The 13,314-nt window shown below is 44.4% G+C and overlaps 1 protein-coding gene across 1 annotated transcript in view; it reads right to left on the bottom strand.

Moving 5' to 3' along the window:
- The window catches only part of musk (muscle, skeletal, receptor tyrosine kinase), a 132,248-nt gene that overhangs the window by 33,442 nt on the left and 85,492 nt on the right, over positions 1–13,314 (bottom strand). The window contains exon 15 of the mRNA XM_052020110.1: positions 12,492–12,689. Coding sequence (XP_051876070.1) covers positions 12,492–12,689 — 198 coding nt within the window. The remainder of the gene's footprint in view (positions 1–12,491; positions 12,690–13,314) is intronic.

Below are 13,314 nucleotides of genomic sequence, written 5' to 3'. Positions count from 1 at the left end.
AATGCACAGGCAGAGCTTGGCTCACCAAATCCAGAAAGATAGCGAAATGCTTAACTTATATGTTGCCCTTGACAACGTCTTTAGAAGTTCCTATTTGTACACTGATGATAGCAACCCACATCCTACCACTACCTCTCTCAGCTTCTCTCCTGCCTCTGATTCGTTATGTTTGTTTCTCTGACATCTCAGGCTGGATGAGCAGAAATGTGTCCATTAAGTTGGAGGAAAACAGAAGCCATTGTGTTTGGTTTGTCCCCCACTGCCCTGGACCACAAACTCTATTTTTTGGATACTGGGTCTATGTGTTTCACCAATCATTGTATGAGACTGAACTCATCTGTTCAGTCTAGGCTTTCTACCCTGCATTTTCACAACCTGTCTCACCCTTGCCTCAGCATGTCTGCTACTGAAACTCTCATTATTGCCTTTGTTCCCTTGACATGACCATTGGAAGGTTTCCATCCTGTACAAACTTAAACTCATCCAAAACTCTGCTGTCCCTGTCCTAACCTACACCAAGTCACATTCACCCATCACCCCTGTGCTCACTGACCTAGACTGTCTCTCAGTCTAGCAATGACTTGAATCTAAAAGTGTTTCCAGTTACCTTCATTGTCTTAAGCCTTACTACTTTAGTAACCTCCTCTATTCTTCATCCACCAAGATCTCTGTGCCCCATGAGTTTTTATTTATTTTTATTTTATTTTATTTACAGCGTGGTAACAGGTGCTTCTGGCCCAACGAGTCCGCGCCGCCCATTTTAAACCCCAAATTAACCTACCCGTATGTCTTTGGAATGTGGGAGGAAACCGGAGCACCCGGTGGAAACCCACGCAGACACGGGAGAATGTACAAACTCCTTACAGACAGTGACGGGAATCGAACCCTGATCGCTGGTGCTGTAATAGCGTCGCGCTAACTGCTACGCTACCATGCGTGAGTTCTGTCATCTGGATGCCAATTGCTCCACTATCAGTGTCCATGCTTTCAACTGGCCTGGACATGAGTTCTGGAATTCACTTCCTCTCCCTCCTTCTTTCAGATTCTCTTTAGAACATATTTCTTTGAACAAGCATTTAGTCATTGTTCTAATATCTCTTCATGTAGATTGATATTGAACACTTGCCTGAAAATGCTACTGTGAAGTACTTTGTATTATGTTAAATGTGCTACTTAAATCCAAGTTGTTGTCATGATGTCTTCCTGTGCTGCAGGACTACAGTTTGACTTTAAACTGGCCAATACCAAGAGCATCAAATGTTTCCTGCTCGTGGGTCCAAATCTACCTTCAGAACTACTGTAATACACAATAGTATTTTAATGTTAAGCTTTACTTAGTTGAAGCTGTGATGCTGAAGCTGGCATTTTGCAGAGCCAGGATTGGCCGCTTGTTACGAGTAAAAGTTATGAGGGTTGATTTCAAGTTTAAAGTAACCAGGACAGGATGTGTTTCAGGTTTCTTTCCAGTGATATTAATAGCATTGGCCATCAAAGCGAAGTTTTATTTTTTTATTGTATTTAAGGGTTTAATCATTTTGTAGCATCCAACCAGTGTGAGTGACTTTGTTAAAGTGAATGAGTGTTGTTGACTGCCAATCTCTGAAAGTGAAGCTTGGTGAAATTCTCTGCCTGTTGCTTTTGTAAGATTATGTTTTACCCTCCCCTCCTGCACAAACCTTGTTCTACACTTCACATTTTACTCAGGAGGTCAGCCAACATGTGTTTGCATCAAATGCCACATCAAAGGAGGGCCGTAGATTAACATGGCCTCTGATTCCCTCCCTGCCTATGGTAAAATGTGCGACCTCCTCTGGCTTCCACTGTGTAGCATGGGGCCAGGCCAGGACTGAAACTCTGAGGGATTACAGGTGTGATAATCTGCCCTATCAACCTATGCCACAATGTATCAGATCTTTGACTTGAGATTCCTCCTTCCTTCCCTGCCGATTTAGTCAAAAAAAATTTCTAGCTGAGATTTCCAGTTGGCTAGCAGATGGCTCTGAGATGAGGGCTGTCAATAAAACAGAGGCAGGGCTGCAGGTGGTGAGGTAGGGCTAAGTGTTATTGAACAGGGGTGATGACACCTCATGAATAACACTGACAACCTCAGAACATGCAGGAAATGGGACCACCAACTTGTAAATAAAGGTCCTCAGAATAACATGATGAGAGGGCACCAAAGAGAGGATGTCTGATAGAGGACAGCAGAGAGAGGACAGCAGAGAGAGCACACTAGAGAGAGGACAGCAGAGGGAGGACAGCAGAGAGAGGACAGCAGAGGGAGGACAGCAGAGGGAGGACAGCAGAGAGAGGACAGCAGAGAGAGAGGACAGCAGAGAGAGGACAGCAGAGGGAGGACAGCAGAGAGAGGACAGCAGAGAGAGGACAGCAGAGAGAGAGGACAGCAGAGAGAGGACAGCAGAGAGAGGACAGCAGAGGGAGGACAGCAGAGAGAGGACAGCAGAGGGAGGACAGCAGAGGGAGGACAGCAGAGAGAGAGGACAGCAGAGGGAGGACAGCAGAGAGAGGACAGCAGAGGGAGGACAGCAGAGGGAGGACAGCAGAGGGAGGACAGCAGAGAGAGAGGACAGCAGAGAGAGGACAGCAGAGGGAGGACAGCAGAGAGAGGACAGCAGAGAGAGGACAGCAGAGAGAGGACAGCAGAGAGAGGACAGCAGAGAGAGGACAGCAGAGGGAGGACAGCAGAGAGAGGACAGCAGAGGGAGGACAGCAGAGGGAGGACAGCAGAGAGAGGACAGCAGAGAGAGAGGACAGCAGAGGGAGGACAGCAGAGAGAGGACAGCAGAGAGAGGACAGCAGAGGGAGGACAGCAGAGGGAGGACAGCAGAGAGAGAGGACAGCAGAGAGAGGACAGCAGAGAGAGGACAGCAGAGGGAGGACAGCAGAGAGAGGACAGCAGAGGGAGGACAGCAGAGGGAGGACAGCAGAGAGAGGACAGCAGAGGGAGGACAGCAGAGAGAGGACAGCAGAGGGAGGACAGCAGAGGGAGGACAGCAGAGAGAGGACAGCAGAGGGAGGACAGCAGAGGGAGGACAGCAGAGAGAGGACAGCAGAAGGAGGACAGCAGAGAGGACAGCAGAGGGAGGACAGCAGAGGGAGGACAGCAGAGAGAGGACAGCAGAGAGAGGACAGCAGAGAGAGGACAGCAGAGAGAGGACAGCAGAGAGAATTCCCCTGCTTCTTGAGTACTGGCCCATGCTTAAATTCTATCGATGATGTTCAAGCAGGAACATTAATTTTCTCTCAGGCTTCGTGTTTCACTTTTCTTTTAAATTTATTGGGATGCTAAGGATATATCTTGAACTTTGTGCTGCTGGTGATGAACCTCTCTAGCTGAGTGCAGATAATAGAGATTGTGTACTTTTTATTACTTTGAATCATTCTGATGTGGAAAAGGCAGTGGAAGCAGATTGAGTGGTAATTATCAGTCATAGAATTGGACAAATACAGAATCGGAAACAACATACAGAGCAACAAAGAAAGAGCAGGGAAGTGGGACATTTATAATCTCTGTGCATTGCTGGCAGTATCAGTCCTGCCCCCTTGAGAAGCTGAGCTGTCTTCTTGAATCGCTACAGTCTGCATGGTGAAGGGGTTCCCACACTGCTGTTGGGTGTGTAGTTTTAGAATTCCAGCCCAGTGACATTGAAGGAGTGGTGATATATTTCCATTATCAGGGAGGTGTGCGACTTAGAGGGGAAGCTGCAGTCTGCACTTATCTTAGTGACAGGGATCACAGATCTGAGAGGTGCTGTCGAAGAAACCTTGGCAGGTTCTGCAGTGCATATTGTAGATGACATACCCTGTAACCATGGTGTGCTGGTGGTGGAGAGAATGTAATAGTGGATGGGGAACTAATTGGATAACTCAGAGAGCTGGCGAAAGCAGAATGAATTGCATGGCCTCTTTCTGTGCTGAATGATTCAATGTTTCTATACAAATGGAAAATTATGCTTAGGAACTTGCAATACATGTCTTCAGTCGGCGAACTACCCCAGAAGATGGCCGACTGCACTGTTATCCCCGATCAGAAATGTCCTAAATGATCTTCTTGGAATTGGCATGAAATGCATTAGTAACAGAGAACTGTTGACAAAATACCCTGATATTTCTGGAGCTAGCAGAACTAATTCATCCCACATTTCTAGGCCTGTGCTTGACTTGCAAGATAACGGCATTGTGTTGCAGTAAGAACTGTGCCAAAGTGTACTCTCCTTGCATCATTGGACTGGGACTCAAGCCCACAGACTCTGAGGAGGAGGCCAGGCAGAGACAGAAGGAATGCACTCAGTAAATGTCATGGTTAAGGACTTCCTGAATATGCAATGGATCTAGACCTTCCACAAAGGTTAGCGATTGTCGGGTCAACGATTTTTGTTTCTACACTTACTTATAAATAATTGATTTGGCAGGAGCACTCTCAACTGCTGACAAGAAACTGTCTACAGGGTTATTTCCTACTTGAACATTTTGTAGAAGTCAGAATCAGCTATTTGACGCAGTACTTGATGAACACAAATCTCTCAAACCAACACATCATAGGGCATATAACACGAGATCTTAAGACAGCCCACATTTTAATTCAAGATTCATAGAGCATCAGGAATGCTGGCTGCTGTGTCGAAGGCAACCAAGGAACCTCAAGGGTGACTACTCTCACCTTTGGGCAGCATGTGGAATCGACCTCATTTTGAAGTGCTGAACAAATTGGGAGTTTTAATTTGGAAAATCTGGAAAGTGCGTTAGTAAAGTACCAATGGAAAATGACTCTGTAGGGGTTTGGGAACAGCTACAGATCCATTAATAGCCCTGCCTTTTGCTATGGAACAAGTGATGGTGTTATCTGAAGCTTTCACTCATCTACTCTAATACCTCCTTGTGTGACTTAGTGTCAAATTTTGTCTGATAACAATCTGGGGGCATTTCACTTTGGCAAAGTTGCCACATAAATGTAGGTTGATAATGCAAACAATTAAGTGTATTGGAATGCAATGATACAATCTTTCTTTAGAAGACAGTGATTTTTTTAGAACATGGTGTTTACAAGAACATGCAACAAAAAAGAATATATAAATCCTTCCTTAGCCTTGCTCTGTTCTTGTTATTAATCCACTCTGCCAATTTCCACTTGGTTTACCATCAATTTTTTTTTCGATTTGTGTTCTCCCTGTTCGTCCTCATTGCCTGCTGGTAGCTTCTGCCACATGTGAAACTCAAGGCTAGCAAGCATAATTCCACAAAGCACTAATTTCCATTAGCTTTTTTGCCACAGCTCAGGGGAAGTTCTCTCCCTTACTTTATGGCAACTGCTTTGTCCAGGACCACAAGAAGCTGCAGAGAGATGGAGACACAGAGCACATCATGGAAACCAACCTCCCCTCCATGGACTCTGTCTATATTTCTCACTGCCTCAGTAAAGCAGCCAGCACAATCAAAGACCACATGCACCGGGGATAGTCTCTCTTCTCCCCTCTCCCATCAGGCAGAAGATACAAAAGCCTGAAAGCACATACCACCAGGCTCAAGGACAGCTTCTATCCCGCTGTTATAAGACTATTGAACAGTTCCGTAGTACGATACGATGGACTTTTGACGTAATAATCTACCTTGTTATGACCTTGCACCTCATTGTCTACCTGCACTGCACTTTCTCTGTAGCTGTGACACTTTACTCTGCATTCTGTATTGTTTTACAATGTGCTACCTCAATGCACTGTGTAATGAATTTTAAATTAAAAAAATTTTTTTATTTACACCGTGGTAACAGGCCCTTCCAGCCCAATGAGTCCGCGCCGCCCATTTTGAACCCATATTAACCTACCCGTATGTCTTTGAAATGTGGGAGGAAACCGGAGCACCCGGCGGAAACCCACACAGACACGGGAGAACGTACAAACTCCTTACAGACAGCGACAGGAATCGAACCCCGATCGCTGGTGCTGTAATAGCGTCGTGCTAACCGCTACGCTACTGTGCCACCCTCTGTATGATTGCCGGTCTGTATGAATGGCGGTCTGTATGAATGGTATGCAAGACAATTTTTTCACTGTACCTCAGTACAAGTGACAATAATAAACCAATTCCAATTCCATTTCCTTATCTTTCTGCTCTGTGACATCCAACGGCCAGTTCAGCACTTGATGTAATTGTCTGGGGTCTTGCAGCATTATAACAGCCCTCCTACCCCTCCAGTCCAATAGTCTTCTGATATCTCCACCTTTCTCTAGTTCTGGTCTCTTGTGCATTCCCAATTTCCTTTCCAATCTCCTCCATCAGCTATACCTTCAACCAAGGTTGCCAGCTCAAAAATCCACTTCTAAACCTCAAATATCTTATCTTATTGACTCTTTCCTCCTCTAAGACATTTAATAAGAACCACCCCTCTGACCCAGTTCCTTCGTTGCCTGAACTGATTCATGTGACTCAGTATCAAGTGTTGCCTAATGGCATCACCATGAAGCACCAATGTATATTTTACTGCATTATAAATGATGCTAAACATATTAATGTATTTGCAAATAAGGGGAACAAGCTTCCATCAATCCCCAACAGTATACTGATCACTGTACATCACTGATTTATGGAACATCCTGTTTACCTTGTGGAGTTTTTTGGATGAACATTCTGGAATGTTGTTTTTCCATGGCAGGTAGGTAATCTCTTTTATGTAAATCTATGTAACTTACTGCTGCTGTCATGTTGTCTCATTTTATTATTTATCTCTAACATAACTCATGCAAGTGAACCATGGGCGTGAGTGACTCACCACACTTCCCTTAGCCCTTCCACAAGGCACAAGTCAGGACCATGATGGAATTTGCTTCACCTGCCCAGGATGAGAGGGGCTCAGGGTATGGTAGGGTGGTGGTTACAATATAGCACTGAAGTAAAACTCTGACAATCTGCTATCCAACTATTCATGAATCCCAATGGTTTGGCATCTGGCTCACTAGGTGCTAATTCTCACTCACCCTGGCCCCAGATCCCATGCTCCCTTTCATTACCCCACTCATTTTAAACTCACTGGGCCCCAGGTTCCCACAGTCCCTTTAAACCCACCTGGACCCCAGTTCCCGTGCTTTCTTTAAATTCACCACAGGCCTCATTCCCATGCTCCCTATAAGCTCAACTTGTTCCGTTTCCCACACTCCCTTGAAACTTACTGGATTCACTGTGTAAATCGAAAAAAGTGTGACTTAGAAGTATATTGGAACATTAATAGGAACAACACCCCATAGTCCAGAAAATCTGCTATTCCGGCATGAGTAAAGTCCCAAGCCTACTGGATTGACAACATTTTACTGGAAGTCTGGACTCCAAATCCGGGGATCTGAATTCAACTCCCACTGCAAAAGCTGGAGAATTCAAATCAATGTAATTAAATAAATCTAGGATAAAAAGTTGGAGTCAGTAACAAAACCATGAAACCAGGCATTATCATAAAAATCATCTGGTTCACTAAGTGTCTGTGGAGAAGTAAGCCATCCTTACCTATAAGTGATTCCAAATGCACCAATTTGGTTTATGTTTAGCTACCCTCTGAAATTATTTAGCAAGCACTCAGTTAAAGGGGCAACTAGAAATGCTCTTGCCAGTAGTGTTGACATCCAATGAACAGTCATAAAAGACAACTTCAGGAACAGACCCAGAGCCCAACACCCACTAGGACAAAGCAGCTCGCATAATTGGCACCCTGCCCACAACCTTAAACATTTACTCCTTCCGCCTCTGATGGACCGTGGTACATTGTGTACCGTCAAGAAACACACTGCAGCAACACTTGTGACACGCCTCTGCTACCTTAATGGATATGAACAGCAAGCATATGAGCAGAATATGACCAATGAGAACCTCTCCAGATCACAGATCAAACTGACTTAAAAATATACTGCTTTTCTTCATCAAGTCCAAGTCTAAATTCTGGCACCACGGGTACCTTCATCAGTACCTTACCAGTGATGCCCAGATCTGATGGATGACTGAGAACAGAACAAATGACCTGTTTCTGTTGTGTAGGTTCTAGGTAAGGATTAACTTGTCAAGAATTATTTTTGATCTGGAGCTGGTTTTCAAACATAATTCAGACCAAAAACACTCCTCGTTATTTTTATTGTAGATATGCATTCATGCAAAATGGAATATGATTACTACTACTTGTTCAAGAAAACATGAGGGTTGTGGAAATTTTGTAGGTTTGTATATAAGAAGTTATCTTATTTTCGTGGAAAAGCAACATTACAGAATGTTTATCCAAAATAATGTGCAAGATAAACAGGATCTGCCATAGGAATGTGCAATAAAACATATGTGATTTATGTAGGTTGATGAGGTTTAGCTGCAATTAGTTGGTTGATACAGTGATAGGGTATGCACAAGAGCTAGAGGGGACAGTGTAGGTCAAGCTGAACTAAGGCATAAGATGGAACATAGAACAGTACAGCACAGGAACAGGCCTTTCAGCCCACATGTTGAGTCAAACTAATTAAACTAATGATATCTAATTACTGCACAATATATCTAATACAGATAGAGAGCCTAGTGGCATGGTGTTATGACAACAACCTTTCCCTCAATGTCAGCAAAACAAAAGAGCTGATTATTGACTCCAGGAAGGGGGCGCGGTGCACATGCTCCTGTTTACATCAGTGGTGCTGAGGCCGAAAGGGTTGAAAACTTCAAGTTCCTAAGAGTGAACATTACCAGTAGCCTGTCCTGGTCCAACCACATAGATGTCATGGTCAAGAAAGTGCACCGGTGCCTCTACTTCCTCAGGAAGCTAAAGAAATTTGGCACGTCCCCTTTGACCCTCACCAATTTTTATTAATGCATCATAGAAAGCATCCTATGCAGATGCATCACAGCTTGGTATGGCAACTGCTCTGCCCGAGACCATAAGAAACTGTGGGCACAGCTCAGTAGATCACGGAAACCAGACTCCCCTCCATGGACACTGTCTACACTTCACGTTGCCTCGATAAAGCAGCCAACGTAATCAAAGACCCCACCCACCCCGGACATTCTCTCTTCTAACCCCTCCCATTGGGCAGAAGATACAAAAGCCTGAAAGCACATACCACCAGGCTCAAGGACAGCTTCTATCCCACTGTTGTAAGATTATTGAACGGTCCCCTAGTATGATAAGATGAACTCTTGATCTCACAATCTACCTCGTCATGGCCTTGCACCTTAATGTCTGTCTGCACTGCACTTTCTCTGTAACTGTAACACTTTATTCTGCATTCTGTTATTGCTTTCCCTTGTACTGTTGTAATGAAATGATCTATATGGATGACATGCAAAACAAAGTTTTTCATTGTACTTCAGTACGTGTGATTATAATGAACCAATTTACCAATTTACCAATCCCTCTGCCTGCACATGGTCCATATCCCTTCATTCCTTGCATACTCACGTGCCTATCTAAGAGCCTCTTAAACATCTCTATCTTACCCGCCTCCACCACCACCCCTGGCAGTGCATTCCGGGTATGGTATGAGATGCTGAAGACACAAGAGACTGCAGATACTGAAAGATGGAGCACAAAAGCAAGGTGCTGGGGGAACTCAGTTGGTCAGGCAGCATCTATGGAGGGAAATGTACAGCCTTGGCTCAAAACGTTGACTGTACATTTCCCTCCATAGGTGCTGCCTGACCAACTGAGTTCCTCCAGCATCTTGTTTTTTTGTAAGGCATGTGAAAAATAGGTGGAGCAAAAATAATACCATTGGCTAAACTGAGGCTGGTGCAGAACTGAGAGGGTGCTGCTCTGTTGAAGCCGCTCTCCTGTGGAGGTGATGCTAAACGAAGATCATCTCCACCCTCACGTTTGGATGTAAACAATCTTATCGCTTTATCTTGAAGAAGAGCAGGGGAGTTATGCTCAGTGTTCTGATCAATATCTACCCTTCAAACAACACCAGAATAAAACAAATTGTTTCTACCATTCTCATCTTGCTATTTGTGGGAGCTTGCTGTATTGGCTGCCATATTTGCCATATTACAGTAGTGACCACATTTCCAAAGGTACTTTGTTAGCTGTAATGTGCTCTGGAATGTTCTGTTTCTGCAAAAGGTGCCACAAAGGTAACAGAGTTAATTGAATGCAAGTATTTCTTGCATCTGTTTGGCCAAATGGCCTCCTTTCAGTTTGATAAAGCTCTGTGCATTAGAACAATTGCAATATCAGGATAGTATCTCCTGGATTGGAGCATGGCAGTTACAAGGAGAGATTGGGTTTATTTTCCTTTGAGTGGTGGAAGCTGAGGGGTGACCTGATAGAGGTACATAAAATTATGAGGGGAATAGATAGGGTGGACTTTTCCCTTGATGGGGGTCTAAGACAAGAGGGAATATGTTTAAGGAGAGCAGTACAAGGTTCCAAGGGGATCCGAGGAGGAATTTTTTCACACAGAGGGTGATTGGAATCTGGAATGTGCTGCCTGAACAGGTGATGGAGGCAAATACCTTCATGACATTTAAGAAGTATCTGGACGAGTACTTAGAGTCATAGAGTCTTAGAGCAATACAGCAGAGATACAGGCTCTTTGGCCCAACAAGTCCATGACAACCACGGTGTCCACCCAGCTAGTCCCAATTTCCTGTGTTCAGCCCATATCCCTCCAGGTCCCTCCCTTCCATGTACCTATCCAAGTGCTTCTTAAATGATACTATTGTACCTGTCTCAACCACTTCCTTTGGCAGCTCGTTCCATATACTCACCACTCTCTGCATGAAAAAGTTGGCCCTCAGGTCCCTTCTAAATCTTTCCCCTCTCACCCTAAATCTATGCCCACTTGGTTTGGACTCCCCTACCCTGGGGAAAAGACTGTTACCGTCCATCTTATCTATGCCCCTCGTGATTTTATAAACATCTATTAGAGCACCCCTCAATCTCCTATGCTCCAAGGAATAAAGATCTAGCCTGGCCAACCTCTTCCTATAATTCAGGCCCTCTGGTCTTGGCAACATCTGCGTAAATCCTTTCTGCACTCTTTCCAGTTTAACCACATCTATCCTATAACAGGGTGACCAAAAGTGTACACAGTACTCACCAATGACCTGTACAACTGCAAGATAATGTCCCAACTCCTATACTTGAGTTGCCAAGACACAGAAGGCTATGGACCTAATGTGGTAAATGGGATTAATGTTGAAAGGAATAACAAGCAACACAGATATGCTGGGTTGAAGGGCTAAGTGACTCTATGATTCGATCTATGACTCTATGTTGGAACAGCAATGGTGGGCCCATTCAATAGTTCTTCCTGAAACAATTGAGTCATTTAGCTCCACACTGAGGGGACATCCACTAAAAGTGCAACCGGGTACAAAACCAGGGTCATTTTTGCACAGTCTTTCAAACAACACAACAATCAATTTAGTCGATGGTGGAATGCACTGATGAATCGCACCCAGGCAGTTTTGGCGGTGACCCTGTAATTGAAGACAGGACATGGCAGCCTGAATAGATTCCTTTACACTTGACAGAGGCCAGAATGTCTTGATTTGTAAGGCAAGTTGGCTGACATGTCCAGTGACTCAACTGGCAATCTGCCTTGAGCTGATGAAACTCTGCCTAAGTGCGTATACCAACTGGATAAAGCAGCTAGCCGGTGACGTTTGCTTCTGTTTTATATGCCAGTGGTTGTGACCAACTGTGTGTAATGGGATGGAGTTTCAATAGTTGGAGACAAACAAGTGACAATTTTAGTCATGGAGTCATACAGCATGGAAACAGGCCCTTCTGCCCACCAAGTCCATTCGACCCTTCTATACTCATTCTATTTTTCCTGTTGTGTTCCTATGAACTCCCGTCCCTCACCTACATGAGGGACAATTTAGAGCAGTCAGGTAACCTGCCAACCAGCATGACTTTGACACTGGGAAGGAAACCGGAGCACCCAGAGGAAACCCATGTGGTGACCGGGAGAACATGCAAGCTCCGCACAGGCATTGCCTAAAATCCGGATTGAACTCGGGTCTGTGGAGCTGCAAGGCATCAGGAGATGGTTAAAGAGACTCTACTTTCTAAGATGGATGTGGAGGATTGTTGTTTCAAAGGAGACCAAGGGAATTATCCTTGACAAAATTGGTCAATATTTAACCTCACACAATATCGCTGCAAACAAAATATCTGGGAGTTATTGTAGTGCTGTTTGTGGGAGCTTGTTGTGTGCAAATTGGTTGAAACATTTTCTACATTACAACAATGGCTACACTTCAAAAAGTATTCAATTGCCTATAAATTGCCTAGGTTAGCGCCAGAAGCGTGGCGACACTTGCGGGCTGCCTCCAGAACACCCCACACAAAAAGATGCACTTCACTGTGTGTTTCGATGTACATGTGACTAATAAAGAAATCTTAATGAAGTGTTTTGGATTGTGCGCAGCACCATTAAAATACAAGTCCATCTTTCTATTGATATTAGAATTCTACTTCCCCCATTACTGAAGATTGAAGAACTGCTCACCTCGCTTGGAACACTCGTCCGAAGGCTCCCTCTCCAATATCCCGCACATATTCTATGTTATTCCTTGGATATTCAAGGCTCAGTAGCTTAGCATTGAGAAGAAGAGGCAGGCGCTGGTACATTGGGTTGGGGTGAAGTCTGTCCAGAAGTAGCTCTGAAGGAAGGGCTGCCAGAGTTGGGGTCTCAGTTCCTCTGTAACTGAGAAAAAAAAGGGTGAATGTTTTTGGCATTTTCTGAAGAAAGAAACAAGGAAACTCTGGACTTGATTTGACCCCACATCAGTTGAGTCACTCCAGTCTGATTTATTCATTTTATCAAATCACAACAATACATCACAGGAGACAATTCTACTCATTGCACCAGTTATGTCCCTTTGATAACTTGATCCAATGCCCTGCTCTTTTTCCCTGCAGTCCCTGCAAAGTTCCCCATTAATTATTTATCTAAATTCCTGCAGGAAAGTAACCTTCCCAGGCACAGCCTTCCCAGATTGTAAGAACTCACTGCATTAAATTATTCTATGTTATTCCTTGGACATTCGAGGCTCGGTAGCTTAGCACTGAAAAGAAGAGGAAGGCGCTGGTACATTGGGTTGGGGTGAAGTCTGTCCAGAAGCAGCTCTGAAGGAAGGGCTGCCAAATTAAAAGGATTCTCACCTCAGAACCTGGCATTGTGACCAGTGGCCTTACATCTGTGGCCTCTGGATCATCCTGCTGATTGAAATATATTCTTACTATCTTGACTTTAAAAAAGAGTCACAATTTTGAGCAACACTATCAATTCTCCTCTTAACCTTCTCCAGTAGAGCAGAACACACCAACAT

The sequence above is a fragment of the Pristis pectinata genome, chromosome 7 (genome assembly GCF_009764475.1).
Source record: "Pristis pectinata isolate sPriPec2 chromosome 7, sPriPec2.1.pri, whole genome shotgun sequence".
Classification (NCBI taxonomy): Eukaryota; Metazoa; Chordata; class Chondrichthyes; order Rhinopristiformes; family Pristidae; genus Pristis; species Pristis pectinata.
This window is presented reverse-complemented; position numbering and strand designations above follow the sequence as displayed.